Source organism: Ptychodera flava, chromosome 2 (assembly GCF_041260155.1).
Source record: "Ptychodera flava strain L36383 chromosome 2, AS_Pfla_20210202, whole genome shotgun sequence".
NCBI classification, from domain to species: Eukaryota; Metazoa; Hemichordata; class Enteropneusta; family Ptychoderidae; genus Ptychodera; species Ptychodera flava.
In genome coordinates, this window is record NC_091929.1 from 22,358,757 (window position 1) to 22,372,966 (window position 14,210).

General features: G+C 37.7%; 1 protein-coding gene across 2 annotated transcripts; it reads left to right on the top strand.

Annotated features, from left to right (window-relative positions):
• The first annotated feature begins 386 nt into the window (after positions 1-386).
• Positions 387-10,300, top strand: LOC139147490 (uncharacterized). Of its 2 annotated transcripts, XR_011555734.1 has the most exons (6): positions 387-514; positions 1,710-1,822; positions 4,566-4,885; positions 6,253-6,802; positions 7,446-7,498; positions 8,976-10,300. XR_011555734.1 is itself a non-coding variant. In XM_070718604.1 (3 exons), exons 1-3 carry the CDS (start codon positions 502-504, stop codon positions 4,887-4,889), a joined length of 450 nt encoding a protein of 149 aa, XP_070574705.1. In that variant the 5' UTR covers positions 396-501; the 3' UTR covers positions 4,890-4,944. The 2 variants fall into 2 exon arrangements, 1 of the variants encoding a protein (XP_070574705.1); XM_070718604.1 differs by lacking the exons at positions 6,253-6,802; positions 7,446-7,498; positions 8,976-10,300 and having other exon boundaries at positions 396-514; positions 4,566-4,944.
• Positions 10,301-14,210: the final 3,910 nt, after the last annotated feature.

Below are 14,210 nucleotides of genomic sequence, written 5' to 3' on the forward strand. Positions count from 1 at the left end.
AAATGTAAGGAACACATCTCCATTCCTCATACGACCTCCATAGGTCTAAAACATTGTTCCATACTGGGCTCATTTTCTCTCAAAATAATTTTGTCTCATATATAAAGAATGCTAATACAAAGGAATGCAAATCAATTTCTCCCATTTCGTCCAAAGTTCAAATATTTTGTATCTGTCTGTCCCTGTCTCTCCCACAGTTTGCCAACCCTCCCTCGTTTACCTTCCGCTTGTCACTAATCATGCCATAGCTTTTGCAACTGCGACAGCACAGACAACCATTGGTTGGTTGCTTTGGGATTCAATCCTGTAAGTAATTTTAGTTACATATGACGCACCTATTAATCGCGCAGCTGTTATGATAAAACAAATCTCTTCGCCAATAACATAGGATATTGCTTACGTGAATGAAAGAGCTACTCATATGTCCTTTTCAGACAGCACAGAAAGTTGGCCATTTTAATTTCGACTGTTTGAAGTAAAGTGAAAGACCATTTACGATCCATGGAGTCAGCAGGTAGGTACAACCACATACCAGTGGCCTATGCTACTATGTACACAGCTTGGACTTATCTGCAAATCTGTTCAAACAGCGTTCTTAGTTAGTCTCTTGAAAAGGTAACCGAACACACTTCACTTTCCGAGCTATATAAAGTGGTTTGCTTTAAAGCATTGGCATTAGTCGAACTAGTATTGTCTAAATCGAGGTGTAGCAAAAACTGTAGGGTGCAATTAACAGCTAAGCGGTACCATAAGTCGATCAAAAACACCAATTCTGCAAACGATTAAACATTGTCTAGCAGACGGTTGGACTAAGTCTAAACAACACCACCACATATGTCCGAGCACTGTGGAAGTCTTATCACTTGCTTTGCGGTGTAGTTGTTTTCACTACATGACTGACCTGCTGTAAGACAATGTTCCAACTTTGGAAGTGATGATTTCTCTGTGCTCGACTTGAATTACGGCTAAGCTGATAATTACACCTGACAGTGTTAGCAACACCTCAATTTAGACAAAATGTCTACGTCTCGTAATGCCAATTCTTCAAAGCAAACCACTGTAACACAATAATCTTATTTTATTCAGCATGACCAACGGTATATCTGAGAAACATTATCTGTGAAAAATTTACACGTTGAAGTAAAATTAATCAGCAAACTAGTGATACTTTTGTACGATAGACTTGTATTTGAAGTCGTAAAGAATAGAAGTGTGTAGATTCGACTCATCCCTTTGATTTGTCGGCGGGGATAGACTTCTTAGACTAATAAAAAGTAAAGACGCGGTAGGTCAGTTCCTACTATGTCCAAAAAGATACACCATTATAGTCATCACAGTCGAACATCGAGTCAATACTCATAAATAGTGGCTTCAATGTATATTCACATGCTTCAAGTTCTAGCTGCCATTTGAAAACACCTCATCGGCATAGCACACGGAACTGGAGAGAATTTTATAGCAAATAAATTTACATTTCAGTTTGGGAAAAACCTTAGTTTCAACCTAAATGAGCTATTCTACTCAAGAGTGGTTTTAAGGTAATATGCCGGACTGTACATCGGGTACTCCATTAGTACTATGACTTCTATGCAAAGTATTTACTAAAGCTACCTCCCAAAATTCACAGTATTTCATACAGTTATCGCTAATCGAGGAAGGCACTTAGCATAAAATGAATACTTATGCATTTAAAAATCACTTTATTACAGGAGTGTCTTCAGGAAAGTCTGGTGCATCAGGGGTGTGTTTACAGTTTAAAAGACCGCTCCTGATTGTTATAGTAGGGATGGTACTCATAACGTACTTTCTTAGTACTTTGATGGTAAGTAACATATTTGATAACTTTTATGATGGTAATGTAATGGATGCAATGTTAAACCAAAGACGTAATGCAAACTAAATACGTTAAGACACAACCTGGACATATCTGCAAACCTTTCCAAACAGCGTTCTTAGATAGTCTTTATAACACGCCACATGCACATTCCGTGTCGCGATTCGCCAGAATACGTCACGTGACGAGAAAATAGATACGTCTAGTCCCAACCGGATCGACAAAAGTGACGTCAGAGGTATTTTTTGAAAAGCTATTTCCTAGGGAGATAGTTTTGACCAAATTTGGAAAAGTGCCCGGTCACGTGACCGTAGTGTCGTCTGCAGCTTTGCAACAATGGCAGGTGACTGGACGTGATGTGGTTCCGGATAGGTAACGACACATTCTCTAAAACAGATTTTCCAACATTTTCCAACATTCCAACAGCGTAGGAACTTGAACAGCACATCGACGGAAAAGATTAAAGTGCAACTAAGGATGTCGCTAGGTATGCTTAGAATATTTTTTAAAGAAAGTGGTACCACGTATAACTGAAACCGCTGTGGAGACATCGCCCAGTAAACTTGTCACAATAGATTGTTGCGGTGCAAAATATTAAAACACATTAAAAATTATATAACAATACAACATGAGCATGTGGCGTGTTATAAAACACCTATAGCCTGTCTTTATTCGGGCTATAGCCCTCGTCTATTACCCCTCGAGGCCGTGTGTTACCAGAAACACATCGCTATACCCCTCGGCCTACGGCCTCGGGGAATAGCAATGAGTTTCTGGTAACACATGGCCCCTCGGGGTAATAGACGGGCCCTATAGCCCTCATGACCAGGCAATAGGTGTTTACTTAAGTCCGACGCGAAAAACATATAGCTTGTTTCTGTTTGAAAAATTTCATGAAATTGTGAACTTTCAGAACAGGCTCCACATTGTTACATATGGCTACACACAAAGTTGTTTGACCACAGGGAGAATTTTCAGTTGAAATTATGAATCATCATTCGTTTATTAAATAATATTTATGGCCGCAAGCTTAATATGTATGTGTGTCTAGGTTCTGTTGCACTATACGGTTTATGGTTCATACGATGATTTCCAATTACGACAATTTCATTCGCATCCAAACGAATGTAACAGAGATATTTATGTTAAACAGGTGAGGTCTTTCAAAAGCTATGTTGTAGCTATGTAGACGTATATAATACGGGGTAGACGAGCTAGGTCTTTCAGAGTCCTCCATGGATCTGATAAAATCAGGGGTCACAGTGCAAATTTTGGTAACAGTGAAACAAATCACCTTGCACATACCTATATTAGAAAGTCAAAACGGCCACAATCCCTGCGCTAACTGGACGTTAAAAATTTTGTTAATGAGCAAACAAAGGTTGTAATTCAGACATAAAAACGTTTGAGAGTCCGAATATCTGTCCCTGACGCACATTCTACCGTAACTAAACTCCACAAACCTGGACTAATCCCGACATACGTGGCCTACTAGCTGGATAAATCTACCCATACCAGACATCTGATACCATTAAATAACTTGCTGAGGATAATAATATGGGAAAAATGAATTCTTTACGGATTTGGTAATGTTTAACATAAAAAAGAGGCGTTTGTTACGGTATGGTTGTTGTTATGGTATTTATTTCAATACTATCATATCTTCAACACAAGTGACATAAATTATCAACTCATCATTACCAGACGTGTACTGTTAATTATTAAAGGTTATTCAATATGCAGAATCGCAATATCATTGAACGGAAACTGCTGAGTGACCTCGACATCTGCTGTTACATGATGAGTATCTTCAGCAAGATTAGTTTTATCTAATGTAGTCACATAATAAGCTTTTACAAACATGTCAATGCATATTAAATGATCAGTTGGAAGGTATCGTCATCTATCAGTATTATAACCTGTTGCATAAGTACCATAAAGTTGTGAATCACTGGTCAAAATGTAGATTTTTGTTGTGTCATTGAATTGGTATTGCATTCTATGGTCTTACTTACATGACGTAATACAAAATTGAAGCTTGCGACTGTTACAAATAGGGTTGATTGTTACAAATAGGGTTGACATGTCACCCCTATTTGTAACAATCAACCCAATTTGTAACAAAAGAAGTTACAGAAAAAATGAGTTTCGACAAGGAAAAAAAAAGAAAATTGCCCCCAAACATACAAATATGCATATTTCATCAAGATTCAACAAATACGGCAAAGTTTTTTGAAAATGAGGTTTTGTTACAAATAGGGTTGATTGTTACAAATAGGGGTGATACAGTTGTACTTTCATGGACGAAAATTCCATCTTGTCATAGTGGTGAAATATTTCATACACATGTAAACCAATAAAATGTACGGCATTCTTTTAGCTAGCCTGTGCGCCATCCTTACATCTGTAACATATTATGTATTCAGCTTATCATCTTATGGCCATAGACTGCTCCTTTTATCTTCTATTCCACCGCTGTCGAAACAAACGCAAAACGCAGGCTGTTGCACAGCGATGTGATATGTGAGATGTGGGTGTGCTATCAGTGTGCTATATATATATATATATATATATATATATATATATATATATATATATAATATATTAAGGTAGACATATAATATATATTAAGGTAAACCATGAGACTGTTTCAAAGGCATGCACGGAATAATTAATTGAATTATTTCAAGTGTTTACCTAGCGTGGGCCATGTGGTGCACTTTTTATTTAGGAAAAAAAGGTCTATCCGATCTTCAAAGATGGCATGGAAACAAAAGACAGGATTATTAACACAACAGAACCAGAAAGAACTGCTATCGGAGGATACAAGAAAGACGTGATAAATAAAGAGAAAACTGCATCCTCTCCCGAATATGATGTCAAGTTCCCCTACCTTAACTACGATCATTTTGGCATGGAATGGATTGGAATAGTTCAAGAATACGAATGGTCCTTTAAGCACTTACACGGTGAAGACGAGTTTCCTAAAAGTCACAAACCGCTAGAAGTTGGCCCTGATTCCTTCAGTGAGACGTCGATTTTCAAATCCAAGTAAGGCATAGTTGAGCACGGGTACGGTGGGCGTGAATGAGTCTTGACAACGCATGATAACGTTAGGCGTACTGAATCTGATATAATGTACCAGAACGGACGCACTATGTGTCGGATTTGTACCTATCCCTCGTGTATACAAGTCTTCGGTAGGGAATATTGCAAATTGTGCTACTGTATCAGAACCGAGTTGAATGGTGCAAGGGTATAGCACAATAAAAATTAAATTTGTGTGGAAACCATTCAACAGTTTTAAGTTACTGCAATGGCTTTATCTCTTTTAATGGTAAATAAAAGTTAGTCAAGGCACCAACAAAAATTAAACACATATTTAATCAGGCGTACTCTAAAAGGTTTCCCTTGTCACCTTAGCAAACACGTGAGCATATACAAACACGGAGACTCATCAATCCTACAAAACAACTGTATTTTCGTTTGGTTCCTCCAATAATTATGTAACCTTTCGAGCGAAGTTAAGGCGATACCGAAGGATTCAACTCGCGGGCGGTCGCTAAGGTTGGCAGTGTTCCAAATGCGCGCTATGGCGCGTGAAAATCGTTACGATTTATATAGCTTCCTGGCACTGTCGCCTTCTGCTCTTGCAAATTTTTAAAAGCTTTCAAGTCGGCCAATTTTCCATCTGTTGAAATGAATTTCGGCAGAATTGTAGACACCGCAAAGATAAATAAGGCTAAGCATGCCTTTGAGAAAATTCTCAATAATTTTTGAGATATGACAGGAATAGGATAAAAATTACAAAGTAGATTTTGTCATAATTCAAACGTAGTGTTTGTTTCAAGGCTGACAAAATCCATGTCCGGACTGTGAATGAGTATGTCAAGTATCATTGTGTAAAATTTTAAGGGGATTTTGAGCAAATTTGGAGTGGCTTAATCTTTTAAAAAAACATGCTGTGCTAATCTGCATATCTATGACGTCATGCGTTCAATGACCGGCAACCATGCTTCTGCTGTACAAAAAATTTATTTTCGTGGATTTGACAAATTTTCCTTAGCAACCGTTGCCTAGAAACTTGAATCCTTCGGTATCGCCTTAAGTGCGTCTAGCCTTTCTTAAACAAAGCAACATGTTACTCTTTTATTTATAATCATGAAAATCATTAATATTCTTAACTTCTCTCGTTTGCCAGATTATAAACTGATTTATATCCGCTCTTATTTACTAATTTATTGTTATCATCAAAAGAGTAACTAAAACAGAGTTTTTGGTACAACTCTTGTTAATGTATCAACATTCTGTATGGTACTGACTTCTCACGCTGTCTCTCCCGTCCCCCCTCTCTCTCTCTCTCTCTCTCTCTCTCTCTCTCTCTCTCTCTCCCTCTCTCTCTCTCTCTCTCTTTTAAGGGTAACACTCCACGACAAAAAAACGAAATACAAAAAAGGAATTTTATACATGTCATCATTGAAACAAAAGATGAACATGGAAGCAAGCGTCTAAGGGGAGGTGACTTTTTGTTAGGGGTAATGTCGAACGAGATTTTACAAAAAAGCACCGCTGGAAGGACAGTTGATTATGGTAATGGTACATACAGTATGTACTTCTATGCGGGATGGACGGGAGACGCCTTCATTAACGTTACACTGTATGTAACAAGAGAGGCTGTCCTGTTCTACAACAACTTTAGACACAGAGAAAAACGGATTCTCTGGTCTGCCGTTTTCAGCGATGGAAACGTGTCGGAAAAAAGTAACTGTACGACAACGAATGGAGGGCACTGGAATGACAAATGTAGCTATGGAAATATCTGGTCTTTAGGTAAAACTGTGTTACTATGTGAGAAACCGGAATCTTTAGCGTGCGGAACGCTAGCAAGTACCAGCCAGACATTCAGAACTTGGAGATGCTAGCAGAAGCCGCCGTAACGATTGTGGATAAGGAATACTTGTTTGAAGGGTAAGTTTTGGTGTCATTTGTAATGACACGAAAATCAACATGAAATTTATAGAATTAGAAAGTAATAATTATCATTGCTAACCGCCTGAAAAAGTCTAGAGCCAGGATTTATGCATTTGGCTTTGACCGTCCGTCCGTGAATTCATATGTCTGTCCGGAGCTGTTTCTCGGACATGACCGAACTGATTTGTCTATAAACTTGGTATAAGGACAAAACACTATTGCAAGCATGTGCACATTGATTTATTTTGTCATCCAATGAACGGGCAACAAGCGGCCATTTATGCAAATGGGTGTAATTTACACACACCCTGACTGATTTAACTCAGTGTTTGCACAAAGATAGCACTATCTTATGACTGCATTTTAATTTGTTTTGTAACAGGGTCGAGTGCGTACCATCGGAGGCCATTTTTTAATCTATGTCGATCTGGAGCCAGTTTTTCTGACATGGTGGGCAGAGTTCAATCAAACTTGGCAGAAAGACGTATTACCATAACGTTAAAATGCTCGTCAATTTTTCTTGCATTACGATTAAGTGTGGCAAACTGGCAGAGATTCAGGTTTCTTTTGAAATATTTGTTGAACAGGAAGTATTTGTCTGATCATTAAGCACCTTAATCGATTTTGTATATATCAACAGAAATTATAGAGATGCAACATTTTCAGCGTGCCCTATAAAGGTGCAAATAGAAGGTAAGTCGACTGTTATAGCTAACGTCTTCATACGCGTGAGCTATTGACGTACTGTTGTCTGTCTGTCTGTCTGTCTGTCTGTCTGTCTGTCTGTCTATGTGCACGATAGCTCAAGGGATTTGAATCAAATCTGGTATATATATTTCTTTTTACGGAGTGGCAGGAACTGATTATTTTTTGAGGGAATGGCTTGCACAACTAATAATTATTTGTTTAGAGATCAGATACTCTCACTATAAGAGCAATCTAAATATCACCATCATGTTTTTTTCTGACAATAATGACCACACTCTTATCAACAAGCAAATGGTAAGCATGCCTTTTAGAAAATTCTCAATAATTTTTGAGATATGACGAAATGGTAAGATTTTCAGCAAAAGTATCCTCTGTACAGTATGTCATTGTCAATGATACTTATGAAAACAGCACAACCATCATGTTTTGACAAAACAGAATAGTTTAAAAGCTGCTTCATTTAAAAAAATAATTGAAATGTCAACCAATCTTCCATTGCAGGAATAGTCATATCCACAAAAATAAGCAAATGTACTTTTTCGACAACCGCACCAACTCTTCCAGTTGCATATGTCCAGTCAACACAATTATCTGACTAATTGACTTTTGCAAAAATGTAAATTGCTCGGGCCCCTTCAATTCCTGTAACTTTAGTTCAATGAAAGCTATAAACGCTGAATATTACGCTTGATGTTGATCATAACATTTTGAATAAAGTTGCATCCTTGTGGCAAATATGTTACCGAAAGGTGTTAATTTAGAGAAAAATGCAATATACTCTGAAATATCACAGCATTTTGAGTTCATATCTTGGCTTACTGTTTGATAGACAATAGTCAAAAGTCATGACTTCAAGCCATTAACTCGCCATTCCATAAGGAAACATTTTCGCAACCCAACGTTTTCTTCTTCCTCTAAAAGTATATACGATCGGTTTGGGACGCTACATCTAATAAAACTCAAGGCACTGATTAACGATTTGTTGTATCCTAGCCTTTCGAACTTGTCAAAGGGAAATATATATATATTAATGATGCCCGAGGAGAAGTATCTCTTTCACGTTTTTGTTGTTTATGTTTCACAAGACAGAAACACGCATAGGTTTTCATGTTTGGAATCAAGATTGAAGCTGGCAAAAGACTTCCTTTGTTCGTCTTTAACTTATTTCAGGTAGATTGTGCTGTGAGATATAGTCAAAATATTAACCTATATTTTAAACTCAAATTGGCTGGATAACATGTGCTAACTCCAGAGATGTTAATTTTCTGTTTCGATAAAAGCAAAGAAACATAAAAATGGACATATACGTTCTCTGAAAGCTTTGAAATTAATCTGCTGAAATGTTTGATTAGCAAAGTGTCATATAATTTTGAGCGCACGAATATTTGTCTAGGTCGAGACCCATGCTATCCAACGACAGACCATAATGATTTCATGCCAATTTGTATCGTTTTTATTCCAGACTCTAAAAGGAGTTGAAACTACCCACCTGTGGACCCGATCTTCCTGTTGCCATGACGAGCGGTTACTGGCTGAACAACATCACATTTGTACCAATGATGTGCAAAAGTCAGAAATGGACTCCACAATTAAGGTTAAACTGTACGTCAGACAAAAGTTTCTTCTTCATAGGAGACTCCACACTCTTACAATTGAATCGTGTTTTCAATAGAAAGGACATTATGGGTGAGATAGTAAAAACAGTCTGTAAATTTTTTGGACTACGTACAGGTTTTCCTGTTCAGAAGGTTGAAGAAGTGACTTTTGAAAGTGATTTTATCGACAAGATCAATGTCTCCTTGTGTAGATCATACACCCCGGTTGTAGTATTTAATTTCGGCTTCCACTATGCTTCGTGGTCAGTCAGAGCTTACATTGACAGAATTTACCGACCAAATTTCAGTCATTCGACTTTTCGAGCGATGTCCAAATTCAATCGTCATTATCAAGTTGGCACATCCTCGAGATAATAACAGTGTTTCACAGAGTGTTCATAGCGGAAATTATCTGTTCTATGACATGAATAGAATGCTACGGAGGGTCTTTGGTGGCATTGGTGTGCGTTTTCTTGATTTGTGGGACATGGTTCTATCTCATCCTGATAAAAATACTGTTCATGTTGCAGGTCATATTATCGAACAACAGTTTGACATGTTGTTCTCCTACATTTGCCCAAGTATGGTAAAATAAATCCAGGGAGAGTGAATAATTCACCCGTCTTTGTTTGTCGATGTTAACTTGTATTGTTTTTCGTTTTTTTCGCCAAGTCAGTATGACTCAGCTTTCTTCCATGGGGCATGACCGATCACCAACGCGAGTGGTACTGTGGCGTACAGCAGCGTGAGCGTAGACTCGTACTCCATAGCTTAGTTGACAATGGTCCTAGTGCCGAACGTTTGATGTTCGGGAGCTGAATTTAGGTGGACCACCGGATTCAAACTTTTACTTTTTTGAGGATATGTTTTTATCGATATCTCACGATCCGCGCGCAGTCGCTACATCAAATATCGACCGTTGGCATTAAAAATGTATTTTAAAAATGTGTTGGAATCAATTTTGTGTAGCTAGAATTAATTTTATCAGTATATCGAAATATCGTTCCAATTTTTTTTTTAATTGATCTTGCTGAAATAAGTTAATGCAGTGTTGAACTAATTTTACTATTACCTCGAACGAGTTTTACATGGTGGCAGAATTTATTTGTGTGATCGTAGAATTTGACTGCTAATTCCTCTGTCAATTGTGATTGCTTTTGATGTAAAATAAAGTTTCTTGTCCTCATAAATTACTTCAAATGCATCGAGTTCAACTTATTGATTTAGCCTGTACGTGTCTATTGTCAAATTTTACTGTTGACCACTGGAATTGCAGCCCGGTCATTAAACCATTCGCCAACAAAGCAATTTATATTATATGCAAGGGTTTTATATAAGATTAATTAATTGTACTTAAAACACACTTATGTGAGTAAAACTTGTAAAAGCGATTATGCTGTGTTACAAAAATCATGAAATTTTATTCTAAATAAAACCCTGTGCAAGTATTTTGGTTCAAATTTAACCTTAGGGTTATGAACTTTCGGCTACCTAATTTGCATGTCGATGTAGTCACCGCTCATGCACTGACAACGCGACTGTTTTTGACGTCTCTTTGCATTTCGGAAATGTGTGCCGAGCGTGTTCCTCAAAAATCAAGGGAAATACCGGAAACTGACCCATAGCAACCACACAAAAAGATCCCTGTGCCCCATCTTAAGCAGATGGGTAATAATATTGACAAATGAAACTTCCTGTACTATGCTACACCAAGTTTCAATATTCAATTGATTCAAAGTTGTAAAGCGATGGTCTTTGCATCTTCTAACTTGTTTCGTGTGATCATTACATAGGTGATGTATATTTAGCCAATACGCAGTTAGTTCTCTATTATCATCATCAAATATAAGCTGGCCGCGTAATGCACGGCGTTAAATGTAAAATCCAATGCTGGATATGCCAACTCTAAAACTACAAATTGTAGAAAGAAATTAGACGATATTTCAGCATTGCTTCTTTGATTAAAATCGGTAGGCCTGAAAATGCTACGGATTCAAAGTATTGCCGAAAATTATATATTGGCATTTGTTGATAACTCCGAAAACAAGAGCTTTCAATCGTTATAATCGCTGCATATATGTTTGCGTCTGTCCTTTATGGTGTTTGAATAATCTAATCTTCGCTCATTCGCCTAACTTCTAGTTAAACATTGATATACTGTATTACTGTGGAGAGAAAATCATAACTGTTATCTTGGGGAATTGACAATGTCAAATAGATAAAGTTTAAGAGGTTCAACATGGCTTTGATTTGAACAAATGAAAATATCATATCGACGTTCTGTTCTGTAGTTGCAGTTGATCCACGTCATGTTGAGGGTTGGTAAATATATACAGCCTAGAATCAATAAATGCATTCCGTTGCCCATTTTGATTTTAATTTACGCCATGCACACATTTTATCGCTTCATCATGCTTTATACCAATACATACCGATGCTGTGGTTTTAATGGTGACTACGAGAGGACAAGAATTGTATGGCAAGCTGCAGACAGATAGAATTACCCGTGTTGCCAAAATTCAGAAACACATGACCAAAGTAATAATTCATCTATTGTTGGCAATCTGTGTTTTCTAACCTCCAATCATGTAACTCGCATCCCTGGTCACCGTAAACATTATGCGTGCAACTTAAATGCAAAAAGACATTTCTACACCGTAAAAATAGCGGACGCAAGACGCATCTTTACGCGTTCAAAATGTAGACGTCGGTGTCCAAATTTGAACGACTGGAGTTCATATTGTTAACACTCGTGTTCGTTTTATTAAAAATGATGTTCTAAACCAGAACACGGTGTGTTAACAACCATCTCCTTCAAGTGTTCAAAAACTAAGCATCAAATCATAGTGTTTCTACGTTACTATGGCTAAATTAATCTTATTACTGCTTCGCTGTCCGGCAAACGTACACGGATTTTGATGTAACGAATTTCACACTGAGTGAAAAATATCTGCGGTCTACAATTGCATACAAAATATTTAACACGTTTATTACGCGTTTAAATTTTGAAAATTTGAAAAGAAAATCAGAGAACCACCATGAAGGTTTCAATTTTGACATCGGCGTGCACGAGGCGTTCTACTCCTTAACGCTTGTGTTCATGATTTTGGTGCCTTTTCTCATCCCATCATGCATCAAACAGAAGTTGGGACATTTCTTGGGGGGTAACGAACCAGGAAGTGAATTACTGGTCTTGTGCGAAACGCGTAACCTTAAAATGGGGCACCGGGATCTGCGCCCTTTGTGATATTAGCATGAAATTTGCATAATCACGTTTCCGTCGGGAATTAAAACATCGCGTAATTCGCAAGAAAGGCGTTCTCCGAACGTGTGCATGCATTCTGTATACATTCCGAACATGACCGCGACCTGGTACGATCACAACTTTGTTTCACGTTCTCCTACGCATTTTACGCTTGCTTTGTCCGCTCTATTTGATTTATACAATTCTTATTTAAATCCATACTCTTCTGTCAGGTTTTTGACTGTACTTAGTTCTAGCAATTTACCAAAAAAATTATCGATTTTACGAAACGATGTGTGGTGCCGTGATCGATCATGTATGATCCATCGTCTTTCTGAACACCGCGACGTACGGACGTGGTAACGTGTGTCGTCTATACTTTGTAGAATTCTATGTTGTATAGGTTATTGATGAATGCTTTGACAGTATGCTTGGCTTCAGAGTCGACTAGAGAGTTAGAAGAGTGATAGCGTTATAGATTTTTCTCGAAACTTTAGTTAAAAGAGTGGCTTATTCTGAATACTCACCGTACAAATATCACATAAACTGTACAATCCATAAGTCCCAAATCACCTTCATCGAAGCCTCAACCCACCCTTTGCTATATGACTTCGTGAAATTTAGATGACATACCCCTTTGTGGTACTTTCATTGGTTCACAGAGCAGATGACCACCCGATTATGCCTTCAGGAGGCATCATGGGCCAGTGGCTAGAGCAGTGGACTCACGATCAAAGGATGGTGAGTTCGAGCCCCGGCATGGCCATGGTGTTGTGTCCTTGAGCAAGGCACTTTATTCCTCATTGTTTCTCCCCACCCAGGAGTGTTGGGTACCTGGTAGGACAGAGGTTGTTATGTGTGCGTTTAGCTCTGCTGCGCTTATTGGCTGCACATGTGAGCTGTTGTTTGCTCCCCAGGGAGTTGAGTGGTATCATATAAGGTCCAGTGACCAGGGGTAATAATAATTGTAAAAAAGCGCCTTGATCACATGTACTTGTGGATATGTGCGCTATATAAGAACCGAATATTATTATTATTATTATTCACACCATAATACCAGCAGACTCAATAAATTTTGCCTGTGAGTGTACGGTGGTGGCAATCGTACATAACTAGATTAGGCCTAAATCCACATTGAGTAAGCTTTTAGCACGATGAGGCTCTGTCATTCTTTATTCACATGCCTGTCAAACATTCGGATAGTGTTTTCTTTTGTAATTACAAAATACAACAAAATAATAATTTCCAAAATAGACCCTTTGGGTCTGTGTTTTAAAACATCAGCATAAATATCTTATTGAGCATTTGGTAGGTTGTCCAGTTTGAACAAGAGCTGAATCTTCCTAATAGGGATAAGGCAGACAGTTTTGATACTCATGTAGATTTCAAGGTCAACTCCAATATGCATCCTATATCAGCAAAATAATGACAGAAAACATTCTGGATTTTGTTGATCAGAAAATGAGACAACGTACACACACCCTTGGTCCATGTTTCCATATTTTACTGACTCATTTTACAGTTTCTTGGCAATATATAATCTAGTGAAACACCTTCAGATGCTCAAAAAATTATACACCTCCCTAGCTCCATGAGTGTAAATTCTCATAGTTATATAATTCATAACTCATTGTAGTATCAGTGCTTCCGAAATGTTAATTGTAGATCAGGTAACTCAGAATATCTACAGCTGAATTTTGCAATGTTGTCTTTTTGCAGTTTATTCAATTAAAAGTAGGAACTTCAGGATCTAGAACATTTTGAACACAATCAAATCAATATATCATATTATAATAATCTTAGAGAATAACATACGAATAGCCAGCAATCATTTGTATAGTGTAGGAAAGAAATTTCA

What these genes read in the sequence shown, in the direction of transcription:
- LOC139147490 (XM_070718604.1), top strand. An exon ending in ACTTTCTTAGTACTTTGATG is followed by an intron (nt 1,823 to 4,565) that starts GTAAGTAACATA and finishes CTTTTTATTTAG; the next exon opens with GAAAAAAAGGTCTATCCGAT.